At 38.2% G+C, this 27366-nt stretch overlaps 1 protein-coding gene across 1 annotated transcript in view; it reads right to left on the bottom strand.

Annotated features, from left to right (window-relative positions):
• Positions 1 to 2106: 2106 nt before the first annotated feature.
• The window catches only part of PUDP (pseudouridine 5'-phosphatase), a 76182-nt gene continuing 50922 nt past the window's right edge, over positions 2107 to 27366 (bottom strand). The window contains exon 4 of the mRNA XM_005516613.3: positions 2107 to 2695. Within this exon, the coding sequence (XP_005516670.1) occupies positions 2519 to 2695 (177 nt within the window). The 3' untranslated portion in view covers positions 2107 to 2518. The remainder of the gene's footprint in view (positions 2696 to 27366) is intronic.

The following is a 27366-nucleotide window of genomic DNA, read 5'->3' as shown; positions in this document are numbered from 1 at the left end:
AAGGAGATCCCAACAGGAACCTGTTTTACACTTGAAAGCTCAGAATTATTGCTCTACAGTAAAACTTTGTGCTATGTAACATATGTCAAAGGAGGAATTATACAGCAATAGTTCTGTTAACTTGTCTGGGAAGACCAGAAATGGAGTTCAGGTTGGATGGGACAAGTTGTTGTCACTATACAAACTATTATGACTGCAATACCCATGGCCAAATGTAACAACATAATATGGAGAATACTTACATGGAATCAATATTTACTCTATTTTGAAAAAATGTCTCCAGATCCTTAGAATGGAAAGCATTTAACTGCAAATACTGTACAAGTATATATACTACAGCATGTAGTATATACATACTCTATGTAAGCATTATACTCTATGTAAAAAAGGTTCTGGTATAATCTAGGTCATATATGACTGACCATATAGAATAAAATGTCCTTAAGTTCTTGAGGTATAAACAGACTACTATAAAATAAAATAAGAACAGTCTACGTAAAAGATGTAAATTTTGAGGTTTTTATAAATACAGAAGGAAGAAAATCTAAAGAAATTCACCATGAATACTGAAGGGTCTATAATTCATTAATTCTGTTCCTGACAAAACACCCTTAAATCTAAAAGTTAAACACCAGTAATGACTAGAAAATGTTTTTGTGACGAAGATCATATATAAACACATATTAAAAAACCCAAGATCAGAGCAGCCTTCTCATAATACATGGAAATTATCTGATTTAAAATATTTCAGGCCTCTTGTCTTCACGGAGTTTGGTATTTTACCGAGAGTGTGAAATACCTCATGGATACTCATTAGAAATGTAGGGATTTAAGTGCTGAATACAATTCATTTTATAAAACTGCCATAAAGCTATATAAATACCATAATTTTCTTTAGACAAGGTAAGACATTGCTTCCATCATGTCACATGTAATTGCAGACTCCACCAAAACCTGTCTATGTATCTAGCATTTTATAAAGAGACCCTTACCCTTGTACTGACAAGATACCAGAAAGACACAGAAGTAAGAAGAACAGCTGACAATATAAACATTTAATGGAAATTATGGTAGCCAGAAAAATAAATTTTAACTTTTTATCTAAACCAAATCTGCAATTTCTGCACTTCAAAACATATTGCAAAACTCTTTGTAGGAAAATTGGTGAAAAGCAAGGGCTCAAGGACAAGGTAAGAATGGAAATTAGGACAGCCTATAGAAAGCTATTTTGATAAAGAAGTTAGGGCCATAACTTTATCAGAATTGATTCACAGAGACAGGACACACTTATTTCACAAAAATGAAAGAGAAGGGACTATTAGAAGGATATAAGGAAATGAAAGAAACAAGATACAAAGCATTTTGGCTGAATTCTAAGATCATATAACCTTGTATACCTCCTAGCAGGTAATCAAAATATCAGAAAAGATAATGACAAAATTACAAAATAATGAGGATTTTAAGGAATGTCTGGAAGTCATCTCATTCAATATCTTAGAAGAAAACAAAAAAACACAGAAAATACAACAGAATCCCTGTTGCAAAGACGGGGAGAAAAAAAGAAAAAAGACAACACAATACAAGTGGAATAGATGGGCAAGTATGGTGATGCCTTAATATTTTAAGGTTAGCCTTTATATTTTTCAAATCCTGTGATGCATTAGTGCATATCTCTAAACTTCATATAAAGTGTTAAATACTGTCTTTAGTATTTAACTTAAGTATTTAGCAGTAGTGTGGTCAAACAAAACAATTCCTCTGTGCCTGGAACCCAAGGACACCTTACAGCCACAACCACCGAAAAGTATAAACAAAAGTGAATTGTGGGGGGAGAGTGAGCTGGGGGAATATGACTTCATTACCTGAAGTTGTAATTGGACAGCTCTCTCCTGATATGCAAAGAGATCAAACTTATGTCTGTCTGAAAAACTCATGACTGCCATTCATCTTGGGTGCAGCCTATGGGAGGCTTTAGACTGCCCAAGGTTTGAAGGCCTTTAATAAACACACACTTTATTCTCTTAACTTTGTCTAGCCTCTGTTCTAAGTAGCCACTCCAAGGCATCAATGAGATAAGAAAAAGGATAAATGCATTGACAGCAATAATAGTGTCAAAAACATTTTAATGGGATAAAAGGCAATCCAGAAAAGATTTCTGATTAAGATGTAAACAGTAATTCAAGTGGAAACAGAACAAGAAGCTTCCAATGCAGTCACAATAAATTGTCTAAATAGTTCCATAATATTCCCAGAAAACATTATGACATGAATAGAACAAGGCTGAATTCACTTAACAGAAAGATGCTGCTTTAATTTAGCATTTATTAAAAGGACAAATCATAAACATTCCAGACAGTTTATCAAAGGCAATGTGTAAAAGACTGACTGTTAACAGGATTTTTGTGCTATAGTTTTGAAGAAGAGAATAAAAGATGAAAAACAATCATAATACCAAAATAAAATTTCATTTCACTTTTAATTTATCTCCAGTCAAGATCATGTTCATAGGTATTAGGCATCAATCATATGCTGGTAAACCAAACAGTTCTGGTTGGAAATCTTCCATGGACTTCAGCACCAGTGTTGCCTCCTTTTTAAGATCTGGATTTAATCTTTCATCTGGAATCATAACCACTTGCATTCCTGCTGCCAGGGCTCCTTTGACTCCCTGTGGTGAATCTTCAAACACAAGACACTGAGAAACAAGTAGGTGAGGGGAAAAAATTAGTGTTACAATGAAGTTCTAATAGCTTGTTTTAAAAGACAAAATGATCCTGAATGAAACTTAGTAAGAAAACTAAATTTTGTTCTTGGCTTAGACATCCCTAATTAGAACAAGAGCAAAACTCTCAGTTTGAACATCTGCATGGTAATTAACCTTTAATTAATTTCAATTCAAAAAACATCAATACACTTACTTAAATCCCAGAAACTGGTTATCCAGATGTTCCTGAGTGCTTTCATAGGGATGTGTCTAATCGCAAGCTTAAAGTAAAATTAAGCAAGTGCCTAAATACCTTTATAAGCAGGCAATTTAACTTTTCCAAACCAACTTTACAACCTGCAAAATGGCAAAAGCACTGCTTTCACTCACACGTACAGCATTTCCTACATACGCATGGTATGGGGAACACTAAACTACCTAGGCCAACAGTAAGACTTTGCATGAGTGGAGATAGACACTACTTATCAGAAGAGTGCTGCCAAAGTTGTATTATATTTGCTTAATTCTTCCAAATGAATAATGAGAACTAAAACAAGCAATTATATTGGAAGGTTTCATTTAGAGAAGAGAGAGTTTAGTCAGAACTGTCATGCCTTACAATAGTCATCATTCCAGACTGCAGTTTGGAAGCAAAGTTGTTAAAAACAATCATACATTATTAATGTGGATTTTGTAATTTAATGTCAGAATATTGAATAATAAACAAATAAGATAAATATATAAAAATCATATTGTATGAAATTTTATATAATGAAAGATAATGTTTCTAGAACTCATTCCTGAATTTATATAAGGAAGCAACTCTTCCTGTCTCTTCCTGTCCATGACCTGCAAATTCAATTTGAATTTTTGGTCATGGATAACCCAAAGCAACTTTCGGCATCCAAGGACCAGAAAAATTCTGATCTATATGGACACATGGTTTCTAACACTTCTCCAATTCATACTGCATTTATTATCAATATTATTAGCACTGCTACTACTACTAATGCCAAAATTATTGCCACAAGTAATTTTAGTAATTGAAAACAGATGTTGGGCTGGTTAGGGCAATTTTCCTCACATCTACTAATCAATGCTCTCAGGCACATGGTGTGATTCCTGAGGCCACCCTGTGCAGGGCCAGGAGCTGAACTTTGATGATCCTTGTGAGTCCTTTCCAACTTAGAATGGTCTATGATTCTATGAACATACAATATCATACTGTACTTTTTAGGTTCTCAAACACACAACTATTTCACTGCAGAACATAAGGGCTGCACACTGTTCTGGCTGTGCTTATGGGAACCAAGTTGGAACTTGCAAAGCCTTTATTACATTCAAAGAAAAAAATTTTGCAAGATGTATTAAATGTCTACCCTATATATACCCATCTATCGGAGATTGTGGAAAGGGAAAACTGAAAGAACCCTCTCCTGATTTCCTTTCTTTTTAAAATATTGATTCTTGCCTTTCAACTTGTCAGCAACAACTTGGAGTCTGTCAAGAGAAAATTAAAAGGTTCTTTCTACCTTACATGTAATAAAGTAAAACTTAATTAATGATTTTTAGTGAGCCAAAGAAATCACACCAATCTCTTCTGTGCTCATTTCCTTCATACAGTCACTGCATTCCAATTTGAACAATGTGATACTTTCAAATATTGACAATTATCACTACTACTAACTACAAATATGTAACCAGCTGATCCTGGAAAGCTTAGTGCAATTGCTATTAGGATGGAAGCATGGCTCTGCCTATAGGTTTTGTTCTTAACAATAGCTTAGTTCATGATCTTAAGCACTCTGAGGACAATAAATGAAACTCTGACAGGCTTTGGTTTTTGAAGAATAAGCTTAAATGTTGCACAGAAGAGCATTACCAAGGCCTTTCAGAAACCTTTTCTGATCCAGCTCATACAAAAGAATGTACTTCACTGCTCTGCCTTGAAAGACCTAATTGACTTCCATGATGTCACTAAGCTTACTGTACGAGACGAGCCGATGATTATGGAAGTCAATATGCATAATAAAAAGTTTAACTAATTCCCTGGAACTAGACACAATTAAAAATCTTAATTACCAAAGAAACCAGGCAAATGACCCGTAATTACACTGTCTTGCATGTTACAGGAAATAAGTGTACTAGGTCTTCCATAAGTCTTTCTTTTTCAGTTTTTACTGAGACTTATTGTCAACAGCAGAGCCACATTTTTAATGGATGACGAAAGGTTTACAGAGGTTCACACATGAAATGGATTTATTAATACATAGAGATGTTATAAACTCCTCACTGTTCTGGACCACCCACACACTAAATTTAGAGATATGAAAGCAGTCAAGTTCTTTCCCATTTTGCATAAATATTGCAACATCAGCATCATTCCAACTGAAAGACAGATGAGATTTATACAGACTTCAGCTGAGATTCTGGCTGCTTCTGTGCATTATTTCTAAAACTTGTGTCACTGATCAATACTACTCCTATGAGATCTCTCAAAAGGTCATACTAATATAGGACAGTTCTCACTTTGGAATGAACTAAATGCTTAAAAAAGTATTGCAAAGTATATGAATTTATATTTCACTCTATGAATGTAGAAAAAGAAAAATTAATCACTTAACCAGAGGAAGAAATAATATTACTGCAGCACCTCATTACCTCATCCTCCTACATTAAATGTAAGTGTATAAGAAAAAAGTGTTAGTTAGGCTCTTGGTATGTACAGCAGGCCCTCTCTACCCTATATACTGCAAAAGTCTGGATGGAATAATGATATGACTAACAGGGATATCCATAAGTGTTATCACCGTTAGTGATAGCGAAGAAGGCCAGAAGGATAAAAGATTAAAATCAGTTTTAAAATTAAGATTTTGGAAGACCTGCGAATGTAATGTGTAAGCATAGCAAGTGCTTATCAAACAAGTATCCTTGACCACATATGACACTACTATATCAGCTCCCTAACAGACTGAAGCATGAGACTAAAAATGTCATGATTTATAAGCATAGAACTCATGTGCAAGTTTAACACTACCATCTATTGTTCTGCAAAGAAAGAATGAAAAGAAAGTTTTCATGATCTGTCCTCAAATGACACAGAAACATTTGGTATCAGAATGCGACATACTATGTTTTAGGCTTCTTATGGATTGCATCTTATACTCTGTAACTTCTTTATTTTTAATTGATGTTTTCCTCCTTCATAATCCAATCAATTGGTTAAAAGTGTGATGGGTGATTTTTGTAAAATCTGCACTGTAGGAATATTTGTTATCCTTATACATTAATTTATGTATATATGCACAATACAGTCTTTTATAAGTGTTTAAGGACTAATTTAAACTTCATCATATATCTAAAAAAAGCCCCAAGACAGACTGCAGGAAGAAATTGACCAAGTACAGCCAGGTCACATGGACATCAGAATAACACTTGATTTCTGTAAACCAGAAGGTGCTCAGGCCTTTCATTTTTACAGATAACTTGCTGACTGTTCATTGCCAAAAGTATTTTTACTTTTTCCTTTGTGAAAAACTAGCCCATAGTATATGGTTAAAATTCAAAACTAAGTAGCATCTAAGAAGTAAATTATCAGTCTTAAAAATATTACTACTGCAATCATTGTTTGTGGTTTGTTCAACAACTTTTGTAATTTTCTCTTGCTCAGTTTTTTTTAGATTTTCAAAATAATTCCAGTACTAACCACCTGTGCTAGTCATGTGAGTGACCCAGAAATTTTCAAGAACCATAATATAATTCAGAGTACAACACATCCATCCATATCCCATACAAAATGTTGAGATGCTTAAAAGGTGCTGTTTGTAATTTATGGGAGGTGGTGGAAATTCACAAGAAGAGAGAAGAAATAACAATTTTAACATCATAACAGATGCTGGGCTATTTTTTAGCTCAACTTATGTTTTCTTGTTTCCTGTGTTTTGATTTTCCAAATACCTGGGAACCAGGGGAAAAAGTGACCCATTTACCATCAGAGTTACTTAAACATTATTGAATGAATCCATTTTATGCAGCTGCAATATTTGCAATTTTGGTCTCTTACTGTTAATTCTCCAATGAATTAAGAAAAAACAATAATGAAATAATGTGATTAATGTTCCTCTCCTAATCTCTGGATTTACACTCCTTCCAGAAATAGTTGGGAAAAATTCCAATAGTGAATACAATAATGAATTACATTTCATTTTATTTCAAGGATGTGCCAATTTGACCAGCCAGGGATAACAGAATCATTTTAAATATGCTGTTAAGGAAGTAATGCAGCTTACAGCCCAACAACTTAGTTCCATTAAGGAAAATGAGAAGTAAGCCAAGATGTTTTTAAATGCTATAACAAATGAATAAACTGGAAACTTAAAATCAAATTAATTAAGCACCAGAATATTCAGCATACTAACTACAGCCACCATTCTTTATGAGTCAATGATTCATATTAAGAACTGTTTAAAAATTACATGCACATATGCTTTTTAATTCAGATTTTTATTAACTCTCTACTAGGAGTATGTTGCAGACCAACATACCAAGAATCCAATTATTTACCATAAAGCTTACAAAACAGTATTACCATAATTTCTAAAAAAAAAAAAAAAAAAAAAAAAAAAAAAAAAGTGCCACTTTATATTTCAGACCACACCAGCAGTTCTTCTCTCACAAACCAGTTCATAGAACATTATCTCAAAGAAAGCCAGAAGGAATAAAATGGTTTGAATGGAGAAGAAGGAGGAGAAATTTCATATTTCTTGCTTGTTTTCAAGAGCTAGAAACCCAAATCAAATGAAAGGAAGTGTTTCTGTGACAGTCAGCCCCAGACACAGCATCTCTGTGAGGCAGAGAGAAGGTCACATTTACATGCGGGGTTACTCTGATCATTCTGGATGACTGGAGCACTCTTCACAGAGCACTGTGTGTTTAGAGGACAGCACACTGGGAACTCTGTATGGTAACTTGTGTTACAGGCCTCAAGGAATTCTCGGGCTTTTCTGAAACGGTGTCCAGTTATCCCAGCAGGAGAAATCTAACTCAATCAACTGCAGCTTAGATTAGCTATAGAAAGGTATTGCTCTTTTATGGAGAACACAAGGTAAATACTAAAGATGTTCTCTACTGAGGCTACTCATATTGCATAACATGCTGGAGTTTTATGTCACTTATCTCTAAAAGTGGCCTAAAAAGTAATTCTGTACAATGAAATAGTTAATTTGTGCTGACATTCCTTCCACAGACTTCCTTGACATGTAATACACAACACTTCAAGCAATGCACCTTGCACACATAGCTCAGAACTGTAGGACAAAATACACTGAGGGGTGCTTGAAGGCCATTTGGAAACACCCTATTCAACACATGTCCAGCCAAAGCAGGCTGCTCAGGTCCTTGGCCAGGTGGGCTTTGAGCATTTTCTTGTACGCAGATTCTACATGCCTCCTGGACATCTGTTCCCATACAGCAAAACCACATGGTGAAACCAGCCCTATGGTGAAAATGGTTTTCCAAGAATCTAAGAGTTTCTTGTGTTTCACCTTCTGCCTGTTGCCTACTGCATGATCACTGTACACCTTGAAGAAGAGGCTGGGCCCACCTCATGAGCAAACACATCAGAGATTCAAACCAGGTACCCAAAAGAAGAGCTGTTTTGATGCATCCAAATTCTAAGTCTCAAACTGAAACTGCAAGTAGGCACCTGTGGATGCTAAATGCAAAAAGCAAGCAGGGAACAGATCCTGTGTGAGACTAAGTCACACAGGCTTCTCACTCTGGCCTGAGAAAGCATGAGAAAGAATCCAAACAGTCCTTGGTAAAGGACAACAATCTTTGCAGGTGTTGTTTAGGAAACAGTCAAGGGGTGGTGTTCCAATTAACCAATGATGGTGATGTGCTGCTTTAATGACCAATGAGAGTTTTACCTCTTGCACCTTCTCGAACATGTCTATAAAAGAAGAACAAGAATAATAAACTTTGCTCTCTTGGACAATGCAGCTAAGAGGGTCAGTGTCGTACTTCTCGCCATTTCTAATACGGTGTGACAGGCACCAAAAGTATTTCCTGAATAAAAGCAATGAACGTTTTTCCACAGGGAATGTGGACAAACTCACAGCTGCAGGCTGCCAGAGTAGGTGCCCTTCCTGTTTGTTTTGGGTAACTGGACAGCATCACATTGCCTACGACTGCCTCAGCAGGTGCTGCAGAAGACACTTGATTCTCATGGAGCAGGCTAATTTTTTAAAAACATCTATTTTGGCAACAGTTTCTTTTTGTTCTATAATGCCTCATTGACCAGTGTTATTTTCCCACACAGAAAGATCAGCCTGCATAGTGAAATTTTCATGAAATTGATCTAAACATTATTTAATGATTGTATAATCTTTGATGGAAGTGTTAATAACAGCCCACGTATGCTTCAGACATAATGTCATTCTCTAATTTCTTCAATAAAGAGAGAAAGGGTGAGAAGAGGCATTAACCTTTAAACAGGTTTTCATTGGGAGTGCAAAAACGTCATGGAAAAGGTCCTTTATTTTCTATCCAGTACAAGCTTCTCACTGAACTGTACACAAGAGTGTCACCAGTCTGGAGTGACTTGGTGAGATCCAGCTGCATTACACTTTAACTCTTCCTGATCAGGAAGAAAAGAGCCTTTCTTTCAAAATTCAAAACTGAAAGTTATTGTAGAAAATATGTAAGATTATTAGCACAAAACTCCAAGCACAGAGCCAGAAACTACCACCTTTTAATAAAACAAACAAAACACTACCAAAATTATAATAATTATTTTCTATGTATTTCAACTACAGAAAAAAAACCCAAAACATTAAAAATGGCAATTCTCTCTTCTCAATATAGATTTTCAGAGGAAAGTGGAGAAGAATGTACAGAACTACATTGGAAAAAATATTAACTCCTAAAGTTAAGAAGAATATAAAAGTTCCTATTGGGCAGTATTTGAATCATACAGGTTCATCTTTTCAACCTACCATTTATACCTGGCATGCCTAAAGCTGATTGTAAATGTAAGCCCACAAAATGGCTGTGCAAGTATTTACGAATGTGCTCTTTCAACAATAGCCTACCTTTGGTCATTGGGTTATGGTTAGGAATGTCATAATTCCATAATTTATTTTTGCAACAGCAATCTAAAAATACCACATATTTGAAATGAAAAGCCTCATTACATCAATAATCAGATCTATTTAAGTAACTGTCCTCGTGATTTCAAAAGATGATTCCTCAGCCGCTTAGTTTGTAAAGCTGCTTTGACTCTGCAAGGAAATGAAACTCAAAACTCAAAATTTCTTACATAATTCTCTTTACCTGAGAAATTATTTGTGTGCTAAATACAATATTTCTAAAGAATGTGAAATCTACCACCAAAAGTAAAGAATTAATTATAAACCCCATATTTCTAAATACACTATGTATGATATACCCTTTTTGAACTATTTATTATGAGAAATAATTAATTCAATGGACCCACTCTCCTAACCCTGAATGAGAGATTAACTGTAAGTGCACTCAAGTTCTACTAGATAAATACAATTATTATTGGTAAAAACAACATTTTTAATAAGAATGTGTTACATATTAAGAGGAAAGTTTAAAAAACTCATATTTTTTTAAGATTCCAGTTGAAAAGTTGTGTTTTTCATATTCATCTCTAGCTTGTTTTTAACAGCTTCCTTTGTTTATTTTAGGGAAGCAATAGTTACCTAGGTATTTCAAATTATGAAAAATGCAGAGAAGGAAAGACAGTAAATATCTAGCAGTTTTCTGTGAATCAATCATTAAAAGACTTCTCCTCTAGAAAATTTCCTTCTACTGTAAAGTTCAAGCCCAAATATTTCTGTAAATAAGAAAATTAATATACTCTTAAAATTAATTCATATGTAGAAAGCTATTTAAATCTTAATCTTAAAACATTTCAAGATGCTTTTGTCAAAATTCCCTTAATATGATCTAGCTATTTTACATACTGCATAGAAACACTTTTTAAAATGCATAGATGACACACAGTTATCAAGCTGTGCCTATTTTTCTATTAGACTAGCTCTACCAGATAAGAGAATGCTAACAGTCACTTCAACCAAAGGCTCTCACAATTCTTATTCTGACTCAGGCATGCTGACAGGAAGAGTAACAGATCATTTTCCATGAAAGGAATAAGGTGTGCATATAAATGAGTGCATCAGAGTAAGCAATGAACAAAAATAGAAAAACATGTTTATTTAACTCTGTGTACGTAAGCATGTGGATAAATGTATGGTGTATATGGTCTTTATATAGATAGTCTCTCTCTCTCTGTCTGTGGCTAAGGCATGTTCAGTTTAGGATATATATTAGGTCAGTAACTAACAGAGCCATGACACTGGCTTAACATTAGCATTACTTTGGGAATACCAGGCCATGGTATCAGCAACTAGTTGCTATGCTTGTCATACAACTTCTGCCATAACTTCTCTTGGGTACTCAGTCCTTCAAAGAAACAAGTTTATCATTATCTGGGTTCTCATTAGATGTTCTTAATAACATTTTTATCTAAAACCCCCTCCCATTCTGTATATTTCAACCACGGATAATGTTCAGATTCAACAGGGTATAAAGCTGACAGATGGCAGACTAATTCAAAAGAAAAACTACCGCGTATTTGCCTGTAAAACAACGTCTCGTGGGCAAAGTCCTCAAAACACTTCATCAGGCCATATGCTTAAGTGAAAACTACTTGTTCATACAACACCATAATGATTTTATATTAAAAGTAAGAATCATTTAGTGAATCTGCTGAAGTATCCTGAATTTGCTGACCTTTAACAGTTTGAGTGAGTCTTTAGAAGAGGGATGAGGGCTGATTTCCCATTTAAATTATGTCCACATCTCTGAGACTGTTTGAATTGTTACTCTAAAGCTTGCTGCCACATTATTTTACTATACAATTATTAACTACTTATTTCTATGTAATGGACCCCAAATAATATGCACATATACACAGAAAATATGCAAATTATATATAAGTATTGTATGGACTTATAATCACATGATTCCAGGATGGCTGGTTTCAATATGGTGTTAATAATGCCAAGGTTGTGGGTTTAATCCCTATATGGGCCATTCACTTAAGAGATGGACTCATGCTCCTTGTGGATTCCTTCCAGTTCAGAATATTCTGTGATTCTGTGACTGAGATTGGAAGCAATCTCTGAAGGTCACCTGGGCCAACCTCCTGCTGAAGCAGGGACACCTACAGCCCAGGACAAGTTCCAGACAGTGTTTGAGTATCTCCAAGGAGCGAGACTCCTCCACCTCTCTGGGTAATTTGCAACACTGCTCAGTCACCCTCATGGTGAAGAAGTGTTTTCTGATGTTCCAAGGGAACCTCCTGTCTTTGAGTTTGCTTCCATTGCCTCTGGTTCTGTCATTGGGCACCACGAAAAAGTGCCTGGATCTTTGCATTCTCCCTTCAGGTATTTTCTTATAGTAATGTTTCCCTGAGCCTTCTCCAAGCTCACTTTGCCTTTCCTCAAATGTGATATGCTGAAGCTCCTTAATTATCTTGGTGTCCCTTTGCTGGACTTCATCCAGCAGCTCAGTAGCTCTCTTGTACTGGGAAGTGCAGAACTGCACCCAGTATTTTCCAGGTATGGCCTCACCAGTGCTGAGTATGGGGGCAGGATCAATTCCCTCAGTCTGCTCACAAGACTCCTCCTCATCAGCCACTTTTGCTGCAATGGCACATTACCAGCTCATGTCCACCAGACATTGTAATGAACTTTTTTTCTGACCACAGGAAATCAGTCGGGTTTTCTTTCCTGTTCAAAAGCATGCAGCTAGATTCATTGGTGCTGAGACAGATGTCATTGTAATGGAACTTCTAAATTTAAAGATCTGAATGACAAATGTGCAAAAAATACAGACAAAACTTATTGCCATGTGACCGTTAGAAAATCTATGATGAGAATATAAAACACTCTATTAGGAAGTGTCTCACTCACCCCAATACTGATATAAACACATTTCTTCACAGTTAAGTCAAAGACAAATTGCCTTCTCTGCAGATGCCTGCAGTCAAATTACAGAGAAGCACCGAAATGAGAGTTAATGTGCTTATAACACAAACTTGTTTGGAAAAAAAATCCAAGTTGTCTCTACATAAACACAGTCTATTCTGCTTTTCTTCTATTTAAAAACAAATTATGTGTCTTTATATATTATACTACCACAGGGTACTGGAAAGAGTGTTTTTACATTGCTCTAACCATCACAACATATGACCTGAAAGAAAGTACCTCTATTACAGTAATACAATCAGTTCAGAAATAGATGCCAAGATATTGCCAAGAATCTGGATAAATTGACAAGCAGCTGAGTGCTACAAGCAGCATTTTACTGATAACTTGGAAACTTCAGCACCCAGACATTATATAAAGATTCCCTAGGGAAACCAGACTGCAGCAGGTGTGTCAAGGTGAAGAAGTATAACTGCAACACAGTCCACTGAATTATATGTTCTGGCTACCAGGTAAAATATGCTGTGACTACAAAAATAAAAGAGGATAGGCCTGTCAGATGAACAAGCAAAAGAGAATCTCAAACTGTGATTCAGCACAAAGGAAATGGCTCAGGTGATTTTTTTTTCTCCTTTTGTTTTTGTTTGTTTTAAGACGTCATAGTGGTCTATTATACTCTATTTCTAATATATTTCAAGTCTTTGCTAATTGATTCCAGCTGCTTCTAGTGAGCTATAGGTAAGATTTATCATTGAATGGAGAAAACTGATAAATCAAGTAGCAAATATGTCTAAAGACTGAGGACTGAAAATCTCATCCAGACATGGAACTGACTCTGGGATTTATGTTCTGGGTCTGCAGATCTTGAAGGTGTGGCTGAAAATACCGGTTTCATAGTCTTCAAAGGTTTGTAAATTCTAGTCTTAGTAAGCAGAACAGTGTGAGAAAAGACACAGAGAATTTTTTTTTTCCATTGACCCTACATCTACAGAATAAAACCACTTCAATACTTTTAAAGCCAAAGAGTACAGTCTCCTCATTGACAACAAAAGTAAGAATTTAACAGGTAGTTCTACTGTATATCAAGATGATGGATTAAAACTGGAAAGAAATACTTACTCTATCTAGAAACACTGTTATATGCTCAACTAGGTCACATTTTAACTTTAACTTCTTGTTACCCAAAGGAACAAGAAGAAAATCTTAAAAAAAATCAAGTGACAATTGTCATTTTGAGCTAGTTCACATAGATGACCCAGTATCTTATACCTTGATGGAAAGTGAAGATGTTGATCATGACACTTAAAATGTTTTTCTCAATCAGATGTTCTTTGTGCTTTGCAGTGGTAGTGCCACAGGCTTCCAGCCAAGGTTCTCTTCATGTTCTACATCCTGTAATTTATTTTTTTTTTCTTTGCTTTGGTTGCCTTCCTGACTACATTGTTTGAAGAAAAGGAACACATTTCAGGTAGGTTGATCTTAATTAATAAGAATCTTTCCTTACAAATACTCTATGGTTATGAAACACCATATTACTACTAATCATATTACATGTATTACTACTATCATATTACTACTTCATCACATTACTACTAATTTCAAAGAGCATGTATGGAACATAAGCACCTAAAATTGCCAAATTTCTACAGAGAGGGATTGGTTCATTTCCATATGCAGAAATACATACATATATGCACACACACATTAGTTTATATGATAGAACTGTACAAAGGAAAAAGAATGGCAGGAACAAGGGCACATGGCGGGGAGCCTGAAATGTCCATGGCCAGCTGCTCTGACACCCCAGCAGTTACACACCCCATTAACCTACCAGAAGCTCATTCCTGTACTGCCTGATGGGGCAGAATGATCCCCAGCAGCTCTGTGAGGCCCTGGTTCAGCCACTCCAGGTGCCACATGGCCAGACCCACACAGACATGCCAACAGGAGAAGCTCCATGGGTCAGGGCACCCTGTGGCTGGTGGGGTATCAGTAAGGGCCATCTGTTCTTGGCCATTCCTGCATCAGTCTGTGTAGTTTGTCCTGTGTCCTCCAATTAAACTTCATTTCTAATGGTTTTCATGGGCAAGGGCACACACCTGAGCATAGAGGTCTCAGTGTCAGTCCTGCCATGGGACCAGGAGACCCCCGGGCCCACAGTGCAGCACTGCACTGATGAAGGGTGGGCAAGTGAGGGTGTGAGGGCTAGCAAAGAGCATGCTGGAATAGCTGGCAAGGGGGTGAAGTGTCCTGGAAGCCAGGCATGACTCTATGGGCAAGAGCACAACCAGTCCTGGCTCTTGGAGGGACAGGGCAGCCTTGGCCAGCTGCTATAAAGACTGTGGCATCTGGGGCTGTCTAAGAGATCTGTGTGCACAGAAGAGACTCTGTGGAATGATGGAAGCGCAAGACTGGGATCCAGGGACAGAGTACCTAAATCCAGGTGCTGGAAGGATCCTTATTGCATGGTGAATAATAGGGTAGACTTGTCTCATACATCTATGCATGAAAGTGACAAAACAGTAACCCCACAAGAGGAATGTAGGTATATGTTTGAAAACACTGATTTAAATTCTCTAAAATTCCTGGGCTTATTCATAGCTACAAAAGACAATGGAAGGTGTCTACACCATGAACATGGGTACTTGTTGAAGTACAGCATTTTAAACATTTGCCAATTAAGGTGACTTTGATTTATGGTTTCCACACCAAACAAACAAACAAACAACCAAAACCCACCCTAAAAAAATACAAACTGTGTGGAAGACTCATAGAGAAAGGCTTACCAAATAAAATGAGAGCCATGGTCAATTGAAATAATATTGAGCCCTTTGCTGTATTTATAAAGAAATACAAAAGGATGGTTGGCTTGTTTGGTTTTGTCAGGCAACACAAGTTTTTAATATCTCTAGTCATTCAGACCTTTGACTAAGATTTATTAACCTGTCAAACAAAAGCAATTTTACAACATATACAACTGCAGTTCATTTCAGAACATTTACTGCTCTGTAAACAGAAAATCCAGATTCTGCTTAACCAATCTATTCCTTTTCCTCCTCTCAAAGCAAGGAAGGCAGGGTAGAAAGAGAAATTTTAAGCGAAAAAAAAGAAGTATTTACAAACTTACTTGCACAAATATATAAAAAACATAGTTAGAAATTAAAACAGACTTTTTATGGTGACTACTTCAACTGAAAAAACATCCCCCACCTTTAGGCAGTATGGAGAGGGGAAGGGGAAACAGAATAGGGGCACAGCTTCACATTTACTTTGCATATTTTCTCCTATGTAGCTCAGCTCAAATGGCTCTGAGAGATGTTTAGAAAGGAGGCAGTTCATTAGGAGACTGAAACAGAGGGAGTGTGTTATCTACCTGGAACACAACCAGGTTATCCACTCTCCCTTTATAGAGAGAAACATGTGATGCTAGGGAATGGGTTACTGCTCTTTGGGGATAGAGCCTCATCTAATAGCCTGACAAAGGGGAGGCAGTCATAGCTCCATGCCCCCAGCCCAAACAGTAGCAAGGCTGAGCATGTACCTCTCAGCAGGCACCAGCAAACACACACACACATATATATATATACACACACACACATAAGGCTAGACACACAGATCAATGCAGTTATACTCAGTAGTCCCAAAGACTCACAGGGTCATTCAGCTGCCTCTTCTCTAGTGCTCAGATGCCTGTACTCAGCCTGGCCACTGGCTCTGCAGGTGCCTCGGCTGGGCCCCTGTGACCTGCAGTCCCAGGCTGTGGGCTGGCGCCTCATTCTGCCCAGTTACCAGCACCCACATCTGTGCTCACTCCAGCTGCTGGCACCATGAACACATGGGTCTCTGGCTGGGTCTGGTTGCTGGTCACAGACACAGAGACCACAGACCAGATACCCTTCAGCCAGGAAAAATTAGAAATAGAATTTGCTAACACAGGACACACTGCACTAGTAAGGAGCTGTGTATGGCCAGACAAATGTATCACCTATTTACACATCCAATGTTTTTTTTTATTCTCTTATCCCTCTATTTCCCTGTAATAAATCCTAATCAAACCCCAAATTCTCTTCCTCTGCATCTCATACTGAGTGCCACACTGTTGCCCTGAAAACTCAGCTTCTGAGCTTGCTAACATAGTTTTCTAAGGACTTTCCCAGGACAGTAACTGTAAACATAGATATGTGTACATTCTTTCTGTTACACGTCTTGTAATGGGCACCTCTCATGGCCAGTGCAGTGAGAAAGTGTTATCCTGACCATCCAATCCCTGGCCGTGGTAGGAAGCCTATAAATCCTGGGAGGAAAAATAAACTCTGCTCTTCTTTTCATCACACCTCAACCTGTGTTCGTGTGATCTATTGATCTTCAGCGGTAACATCTGGTGAACCCCGCCGTGTCTTGCACGTGTGTTACAGGGTACTGTCTAACCTGTGGCTATGGATGGTTTTGGGCTTTCTCTTACGGAGGGCCTGGTTCTGGAGATATGGCGTGCAGTGCATGATCAAAGAGGGATTGATGTCTTGTATGCTGACTTTCAGCGATTGTGAGTATGGGAGAACTGAGGGGTTTTTCCCTGTGGTTGACGCGATTTTTTCGCAGTCAGCTTGGGAGGCTTTAGGCGATTCCCTGATCGAGTCTCTCCTGGTCGGTTATCAGCCCCGGCTGCTCCGGCTGCTCGGGATCTGGCGAAGGTGCGGCTTTCTGAGGTCGGGTCCCGAGGTCGGCTCCCCCGGGATCGCCGGGGCCCCCAGCAGGTTGAACGGGGGCGCCGCGGGATCGGTGGGTGTAACCCCGCCTCAGCCCGCGCCCCGGCGGTGTAGGCCCGGGGCGGGGTTGGATCCCTGCCGGCAGGCTGTCAGGGGCGCCGCGGACCCGGGGGGTGTAACGCCGCCTCGGCCCGCGCCCTGGCGGTGAAAGACCGGGGCGGGGTCGCCTCCTCCGTGTGCCCTCCCGGCACAGACCGATGGAGACGTGCTTGAATAGGGGGCGGCGTTGCCTCTGGGGGATGCCTCAGGGTCTGTCCCGTGTCCCTGCTGCGGCTGGGCCGTGTCCTGCCCCGCGGTGGGGGACGGGCCGGGCCCGGACCCCACGCTGCCGATTTTTCCCCCTGCGAGCCCGGGTTGTTCCCTGGCAGCGGAGGAGGACAATGCCGCGGCTTCGCAGGCTGTGCCTGTACCAGCGCCTCGGTCCTTCCCGGCGTTGGAGGCGGGCTGCGCTGAACTGCTTCCAAACCCCCCCGCCTCGGGTTCCCAGGCATCACTTGAGCCTGCGGCTGGAGCCAGCCCTCCCCCGTCGCCTCCTGTGGCTGTGGCAGACCAAGGTCCTGAGCTGTTTACCACTGGCTCGGGTGGTGATGCCGCGGGGGAAAAGCCGGTGGCCTTGACGGGCCAGGGGTCCCAGGCTGCTGGAGCCTCTTTGGCTGGCCTGTGGACTTTGTCCTCTTTTCAAATGACTGTGCAGCTATGTGTATCAGGCATTCCATGTGCTTCCGAATGCTTTGGTCCGGTGGGTGAGGGCATGAGTGCTCTTCTTGTGGCGTGGTTGAATATCACTGCCCAAGGCACCATTGCTCACCTAGGGGACATCGATTCGGAATTCCTGGGGTGCATTTCTGCCATGGATTCCACACTCCTGCTTCCTGTTTCTATCCCTGCGGGACCTGGATTTGCTCACCTTCTGCCTTTTGAGTTTTATGTTCGCAGAGCTGAGACCCAGCTGCGGGGAGATGGTGGCTTCGGGTTCCCTGGACCTCCCTGGGACACTGGACTGCTGTTCTGACAGCCAGGGGTGATCCTGAACGGTCTGCACCGGGTCCATCCTTGGTGAGATGCTGTCAGAGATTAGCTTCCGTGGGTTTTGACACTGGCATGGACATCATGATTGTCTGGTTTGCTGATGGACCCGATGCTGACACATTCAACACAAAGAAGAACTTGAGACTGACTCTTTGTTCAGCATTTTCTGTTGTCTTCTCTCATGATAGACTAGTCACCATCTGTGACTTGATGCAGGAACAGTTGGATCACAGTGATCTGGAGTTTCAACCAATCCCTGGGACATTCCTGTTTTCTGTATCAAGAAGAAGTCTGGGAAATGGAGGTTGCTACAATACCTCCAGAAAGTTACTGCTATGATGGAAAGCATGGGGATGTTGCAGGCTAGTATGCCTTCACCTGCCATGTTTCCTGTTGATTGGCTAGTCCTCATCGTGGATCTGAAGGATTGTTTTTTATGATTCCTTTGCATCCCGATGACAGACCGAAATTTGTCTTTCTGGTGCCAGCTATCATTAATGCTGAGCCCACACAGAGATATCAATGGAGTTTTTGCCATAAGGCATGCAAAATTTGCCGGCATTTGCCGATGATATGGGGCTCTAGCCATCTCTGGAGTTTGCAAGCAGTTTCCTGCTGCTCATCTCTACAACCTCCCTGAAATTATTTGAGGGTTAAAATAATTTTGGGACAAACAGTCCCGCATTTGGAGGTGCAATTATCATTTTTGCATTCAGTACAGATACTGCATGAATGATGTCCAAATATTAATGGACTTTTACATGGTTGTATCCCTATATGGGACTGACCACGACAGAACTGTCTCCCTTGTTTGGTCTATTAAAGGGGGACTCTGATTTTAAAGTCACCTCTGACACTGACCCACAGGCACAGTAGATGCTGGAGGAGGTTCTGCGAGCAGTTTCTGCTCCTCAGGTTTATTACATTAATCTTTCCATTGATGTCGCTGGTTTGTTTTGTTTTTAGTTTTTTTTTAGAGAGTCATGAGGCTGGATGAGCCCAATTGATAGAATTACAGACTGCTGTCATAGCATTTCATAAGTTTTCCCAGGCACCTTTCGATTTGGCCGTGGATTCTGCCTCTGTGACCAAATTGAGAGCCATCTACAAGCAGGTGTTGATGCTGGACAACTGCGTCATTTATTTTTGAGTTTTGTTGTTTTTCTGGTTTTTTTTGGGTTTTTTTGTAATAACGAAAGGGTGAGATATCACCCTGAAATTACAGCCTTCTGATTGTATGGAGTATTGTATTTTTCTATTATTTATATTTTTGATTGTTTATAATTTTGCTAGTTTCTTTGTTCATTTTTCTTTTTTCTTTTCTTTTTGTTAAACTAAAAAGGGTGAGATGTCGCCCTGAAAACTCAGCTTCTGAGCTTGCTAACATAGTTTTCTAAAGACTTTCCCAGGACATTAACTATAACCATAGATATGTGTACATTCTTTCTGTTACACGTCTTGTAATGGGCACCTCTCATGGCCAGTGCAGTGAGAAAGTGTTATCCTGACCATCCAATCCCTGGCCGTGGTAGGAAGCCTATAAATCCTGGGAGGAAAAATAAACTCTGCTCTTGTTTTCATCACACCTCAACCTTTGTTCGCGTGATCTATTGATCTTCAGCGGTAACACCACACCCTAGGCAGCATCTCTCCTCAGTTCAAAAGGATTGACCCAGAATTGATTTACCTTGATAGCGCTTCTGGAACAGCCCTGGAAATGCCCGAAAAGGCTGCCCTCCTTTTGAGTCCTGAATCTGAGCTTCTGTCTACCTTTGGGAATCTGTACTGCCCTGACCATATGGAGATGAGCCCCTGATGTGATGATGACTTCTGTGACAGGTGTGGGAACTGTTGGGAAGGTGTGATTTGGGATCCCCCACCTGCTGTCACCTCTCTCAGCTCTTCTGGTCTGCAAACAAGCCTTTAACACAAACCCTAACATCTGCATCTGGTTGTGGATCTTCCTTAGGATCCATCCAATTCTATACAAGTTTATGAATCACATGCTGCTTGATTCCTAACATGCAAGAGCAGGAATCCAAGTACTTTCTTTTACAGGTCTTTATAACGAGGGCCTGACATGCCATACACTATGCTAAATATAGAAATCAATAGAAGAAAAAGCAATGCTCAAATCAGACATCCTATTTTTCCTTTCTTCTCAATGCTGCTATTATTCCAATGTTCAGTTTGATCCTAAAGCAATACACCACAGCATGTCACAAGCATTATTATGTCTTTATACTGCCGAGTAACTAAAATCCTTTTATTAAAATACAGCATTCTGTGATGGATTTCTTTATCCTTGGACTGACATTGAGCCCAAAGCTCTTACTAGTAATCACTTTACACAAAGCCAGATCACATACTCAACTCAGACAGAGAAGCTAAGAACTCAATTGACAGATTTTTAAAAATGGTGTGAAAGCTGGTGAGACTGAATTGTTCTAGCAAGTAATAGACACATTTCAAAATTTCTGACACAAACTACACTGAAGGCCTTTTCTAAGTATTTGACTTACGGAACATTTTATTCACCATTCATTAGCACTGTATTATTTAAACATGATCAGAGAAACAAGAAAGTTACTGCACTAAATATTAATAATCTTAAAGAAAATTAAGGCTGTCACTTACAAATATCAGCTGTAAAGAGGAGCTGTAAATATGAAGATATCACTAAAACAGTCTTCCAGAAGCCTACTCAAAGTCAACAATCATTTTTCAAGCATACTTGCTCTTCAACTGATTGCTAAGATGATAAGGGAAAAAAAAAATAAATCAATTGACAGGAGAAAGGGACATTAATAAATTGTCCAAACACTTCAGAATTACTAGTTAATGCAATACTAGAACAGAATATGAAACTCTGACATCGGTGTTTCTAAAGAAAACTTCTTTGAGCGAGTGCCAAAGTGCACGTTTGCAGCTGACTCTTCTTTCCACTATCTTCATGAGGTTTTAAATTTAGACATGTAGCATCCTAAATGTTTGAAGAGTTTCTGCTGTAATGTTAGGACTGTCACATCATCTACCAATCCTCTTGAGACAGAATGCTTAGCCTCAAAAAAGTAAATGCTTTTACTATTTCAGTATATATGTCATTAACTTATATACTATTTCCTCACTCTTCATCTACACTCCCTAAAAAATGCTTGAGAAAACTGTAAGGACAAATGGGCTACTGCACACTATTAACTCTATTATTTATAATGAAGGCATATAGATTACTTAGTGCAGTTACAAATTCAAGTTTTCATTTTCACCTTCAAGGCCCTATATTATCTTACCCACAATTACTTATGTCTTGCTTTTATTTCCTTCTACTCCCTCAACATCTTCTATCCTTTCACTTAATTGCATTCTTTATCTCTTTCTCCCACTTTCAGCTGTATGTCTTATATCATGCTGACCCCTGTGCCTTGTACAATCTTCATGCCTACAGTCTTCATCCTTCTCCAGCAGTATATTTAAAAATACACTCTTTATGAATCATTGGTACATGCTCTTCTTCCTCCCTTTCTTATTGCTGGGCTATTAACAAAAACCTGTCTTGCTTAAATCGCTTTTGTTCCTTGTTGGACCAGGGCAGCAGAGAACACAGCTAAAAGCAGAGCTGTCTGATTTACTTCTTATTTCTATCAGGAATGACCTCTGTTAACTCTAACTCTGAGGAGAATTGAGGGGCAATACCTCCTTGCCATCTAAAATAAAAAGTTAGAATCTTGTTCACTAAAAAAGCCACAATGTTCATTAAATAAATGCCTATCAGTGTGTGTGTGTAGTTGTTAGTTTCTGCAAGCTACATCTGTACATCTTATAGTCTTAGATATTTACATATATTTCACAGTGCTCCATCAATTGTCCAGAGCAGGCTCCATGCCTGTGATCCAGCATACATTAATATAATGCTTTTTATCTTCTCATGGTTTAATGTGTACTTAAGTGTAAATATAATGACCAAACTGAGCGGTATACAAACATCAGGAAACCAAGGAAGCATTCCCAGATGAAGTACTGGCCATAGTATGGTAGTCATAGCATTATTCCTGACTTCTAGCATGCCTGACTACAGGAATTCCACCTTTCCAAATTTCAGACACCTACTCTACACAATATAACTCTTCATGGAATTATCATATGACCATTGTACTACTTATTACTATAATTGCAAAAATATTATCTTCTGAATAACATCTTAAAAAAACTGCAAACATTTTTTGCTGAAATTTAAAAAAAATCTTCTCAATAAAAATTTTTGGCCTGGAAATTTAAAAACGCACAACTGATATCAGTCCTCAAATTATATATTGTAGCTAATCTAAAGACTGCAAATACATTCTACCTCAAATACATGATCATTCTTTCTAAAATGAAAGGTTCTGTTTTAATTGGCTTGGGATAACTGCATTATTGAAAGTGAAAAGCATTAAGGTAAGTTATATACTATTATGCTTTTTGCACATTGCACTTTTTTGAATCAGTAATATTTTGAGTCTGTAATAGTTCTGAACAGAACAATAGGCAACCTCTAATGTCTCCAGTCTGAGCTACAGCATGCCATAATATGTTCTGGAGACAAACTGAACAGATCACTGTAACCAGGTGTCTGTTCAGGACAAAGAAGACAATTTCCTAACGAGGAAAACATGTTCTGTAATAAAGATATTTTCAGCAATGGATGAAATCTCATCTACTAGTCTTTGCTAGTCAGCAAAACCTTGAGGCTTTGAAGCAACTATCCTATGAAGTGAAGGAGTTACTAACATCAAAAGCCATTTCCATTACCATGCCACTGTCTTAGAAAATAGTTGCCGCTGCATTTTAAAATAATTCTGGTGCTATTCAGGGAAGTATTGACTAGTAATCCTAATCTCTATACTTGGTAAAATCTGCTGATAACACAGAGTTTTGTAGATCTGGGATAACAACTGCAAGAAATTTGGAGTGACAAATTAGTCTACTGGGCAGTCAAGTGTCATATGAAATGAGATGGTCAAGAAATGTGGCAGTACACATTAGCTGAACGGAAATAAATGACATATACATTTTTAAACATTTGGTTTAAATACTGGACATCACTGTAAACAACTCAGTGAAAACTCAGAACCTGGTAGACCAGATCAGTGAAAACTTAGAGTTTGGTTGATATTTTTTATAGTCACAGACATATATAAAATGGTTTCATCTGGAATGATCTATGTACTATATCCCACAGACATTATTCTATATTAAAATGTTTTTGATAGGAAGAGTCTGAAGAAATGCAATCAGAATTCCTATGAAGAACAAAAACCTCAAACAGACAACCATATCTGCCCCCACACCCACAAAAAATCCCAATACAACAACCCTTTCAGATGGTGAGGTTTTGAACAGACTCTAAAAAGCTTAATTTACGGAGCAAAAAATAAAAAGGGATGTGACAAGCAGCATTTACAATACCGAGTGGCAGATCAATTACTTCTTATCTTTCTCACTCATAGCATATAAAAAGCTGACACTGGAACATATGCAACATATACCGAATTCATTGTCCCAGGTACACATCAGCATCAAGAAAAACCACAGATCCTGTGAAGGGTTACTGTAGCCTGTTTTTCTGTCTGTTTTTGTTAAAAACAACTTGATACAAGAGCAACAGAATTTAAGTGGATGAATTAACCCCCTCTAACTAAAAGGTGATTATTAAGATGTGATTATTAGCTGTCATCAGAGATGGTACCAAATAATATGGACACTGAATCTGAGTATGAACAGCAATTCCTATATTTAGTATCATTTAGACAAAAATGAAAAGCATTTTTGTTTAATGGAATAGGAGGGCAGCACTTCTATCACCTCTTGGAATTATATTCTACTTTAAATCAGAAGCACTTCACTACTGAAGTTTAACTTGAACTATTTCCTTCTCAGCTTTGAATTACACTATTATGCTAAGATAAAAAGATGGTGAAATGGAAATGTTAAGCATTCTTTTTCAGCAGACAAGTCCTCATGTCTTTAGTTCTTTTGTATACTACAAGGTCTTTTATCTTTATAACACCTATCAGAATAATAATGAAAAAAATCTCCAATACTGCTTTATGGAGTACACTTTGTACTCACCTTCTAAGTGCACTTATTTTGTGATGTAGCAATCAGTCTGAGCAAAAATTTTGCCCTGTTTAGACTATAAATAATTTACCAGTGTTAATTGATGGTTCTATATGTAGAACCATGCAATCATGCCAAAAAGACAGACTCTTACAAATTCTTTATCGCACAACAGATTAAGAAGAACCCTACCAGGTAATACCAGCTCTCTGAAAATTGCCTACACATCTCCACAAAGAACAAGTAACTTAAACAAACTAACAGCAAAAAAATAAACTCATCATTCCCTAGCCTTAGTGCATTAAAACAACATATAGCTCACTGTAGTCTTTCAAAGGTTTCCAGAGGTTTCCCCATTACAGTAATTTACAGAGAAGCAAACAAAAAATGTTACCAACAATGCAATTCCTTCATTTAGTCTTCATTCTTTGTACTGAAACCATTGAAAACCACTGCTACAAGCAGCTCTGGGTGATTACAAAGGTAACGCCAGATAGAGAGAGAATCAGTGCACTAGATCTTATTGAAAGAGGATTCATGCTCACTATAACTCAAAAGACATTAAAAACACTTTTTTTGTGAAAATTCTTGTTAATTAAAATCTAATTATTCAATGACTGCTGTTTGGCATCTCTAAGAAAATGCTCAAGGTCTTGAAAGAAAGAAAAGATAACTCAGTGAGCAAGTTATCATAAAACAAGGATTTTTTCCCTCTGTTTTCCTATTTACCATGCATAATTAATATGTGATAATACCCATAATGAGTTCCCTAAAACAATTAGCAACGTATCTCCAGTGACCTGCTAATCTGAATATAATGCTTTTTGAATATGGAGGTGCACCAGCCTCTTTGTGCTTACACACTCACCTCACGTAGAAGCAAAGAAGGCTGCAGAGCATAATTTATTATTCTGCATCACATTTCATCAAGTCCCTTAGCAGCTACTTGATACATTATCAAGACAAATGCAAGGAAAAAAAAGTATTCCTACCTTTCCACCCCCCAAGTAGAGTACCCCAAAGACTAAGAACTAATTATAATCCTTCTTTCCTCTTCCACTCATTAAGATACCTTCAATGAAAGCAAACCTTGACCAGGTTACTTTTTGCATGGAATTTCAATGACTTTCTTCATCTCCATTAGACAAATACATCCATAAATAAACATGCACTGCAGTAACAAGGGCAATGTCTGGAACACTTAAAAGTTAAATTACTTGCAAGCCATACAACATCTCATTTTTCCTCCACAAATATATAATAAGGACTGCCAGCATGGGGAGGGGTAGGTCGAGAGAGTGGGTGAGTGCACATGTGAACACACAATGTACACATTCTTCAGAAGAAATGGGAGGAAGTAAATCAACCACAGGAACTAAGAGCATGATAATTGAAAGAAACCCTGAAAACAAACAAAAAATCTGCTTCTTTTAATTATCTTTTAAGTATAAAATAGTGGCCTATAATGAATTTAGGGAAAAGATGCCTGTGTATAGTAGTGTAGAGGACCAGACCTAAGCATGTTTTGTCTCAAATATTCAGAGTATAGCTACAGGAAAGGTGATTAGAGGAGAGGGTCCCATGGAATGGCTCAGTGCTGTCCTGAGCCAACTTCCTGCTCCCCTTTAAGACTTGTGCTCAGTTCCCCCACCCCAACTCATTACCTCTGTGCGGTCGTGTGGTGGCTTATTTGTGAGCCAGCACCTTCTGAAGAGGTTTTTGTGAGAGCTGTGAAGTGTACTGTACAAAACTAAGGGCTTGTTAGCTGATACTTTTTTTTGTGGAAATGTATTGTAAGAATTTAAAGGTGTGTTAGCCAATACCTTTCTAGAATTTAAAACTTACAGTTTACATCTTAATCTTAGTAATTAATTAATCTTACTGTAAACAGTAAGTAATAAAATCTAGAAATATATATAAAACTATATTATTCAATGCCTAATTTCTTTAAATTTCTTAGTACGCAATTTAGAAGTATGATTTATTAATAATTTATTCCTTTAAATTCTTCCAGTGTTTGTCTGATATCAATATCTTTTCCAGCAGGGAGAGGAAGCCGTAAAAAAAAAGTTATGCTATTTATTATTTTGCAGTGGCCCATAATAGCAGGAATTCAAGAACAAGTCCAGCAACATATACTAATTAATCAAAAAACAACTTGCCATCTAGAAATGCCTTCAGTCACATTGCAGAATAAGAAAAGTAAAGTCTTCAGGAATTCAGGAAAAAGTTCTAGCCAAGAACCTTTCTGAGCAAAGAGCTGATGTATCATGTGTAACTAGGATTATTCCCAAGGAAGCCCAAAGGTTGGGAGACTGAATTTCTCAGGTTCAAAAGTGCACAATAAAATGTTTTTCTCCATTTTTTCAGGAGGCAGCCCACACAGTGGACAAGACAAAGATAAAACTCTCTTCTATCTGCTTTAAAAAGAAAGCAGAAGTTCCAGACTGCTCTTGTGTTCTCTATGGAGAATTTTTTCTTGGCAGTGTAGAAATGTGCTGGAACTACTTTTCCAATTACGCTTTACAAAAGACTAACTGCTAGGTAATTTTAGTTCCTGATAAAAAGACACAAGCTGTTAAGACTGGGCAATTTTGGATACATACATAAAAGCAAAAAAACCACATTTATCCAAAAAGCTACAAAATCAGAAAAAGGTAGTTACCTTGGACTTGGCACCTCATCTTGGTTAGAAGGCAGATAAGTTGAAACATTCTGTTACCAAGTCCATAGATATACCTTTTCAGATTTC

The sequence above is a fragment of the Pseudopodoces humilis genome, chromosome 2 (genome assembly GCF_049639895.1).
Source record: "Pseudopodoces humilis isolate 2021_Gansu_Grassland_sample_001 chromosome 2, ASM4963989v1, whole genome shotgun sequence".
NCBI classification, from domain to species: Eukaryota; Metazoa; Chordata; class Aves; order Passeriformes; family Paridae; genus Pseudopodoces; species Pseudopodoces humilis.
Note: the sequence above shows the minus strand (reverse complement) of the source record. Positions and strands in the feature narration are given on the sequence as shown.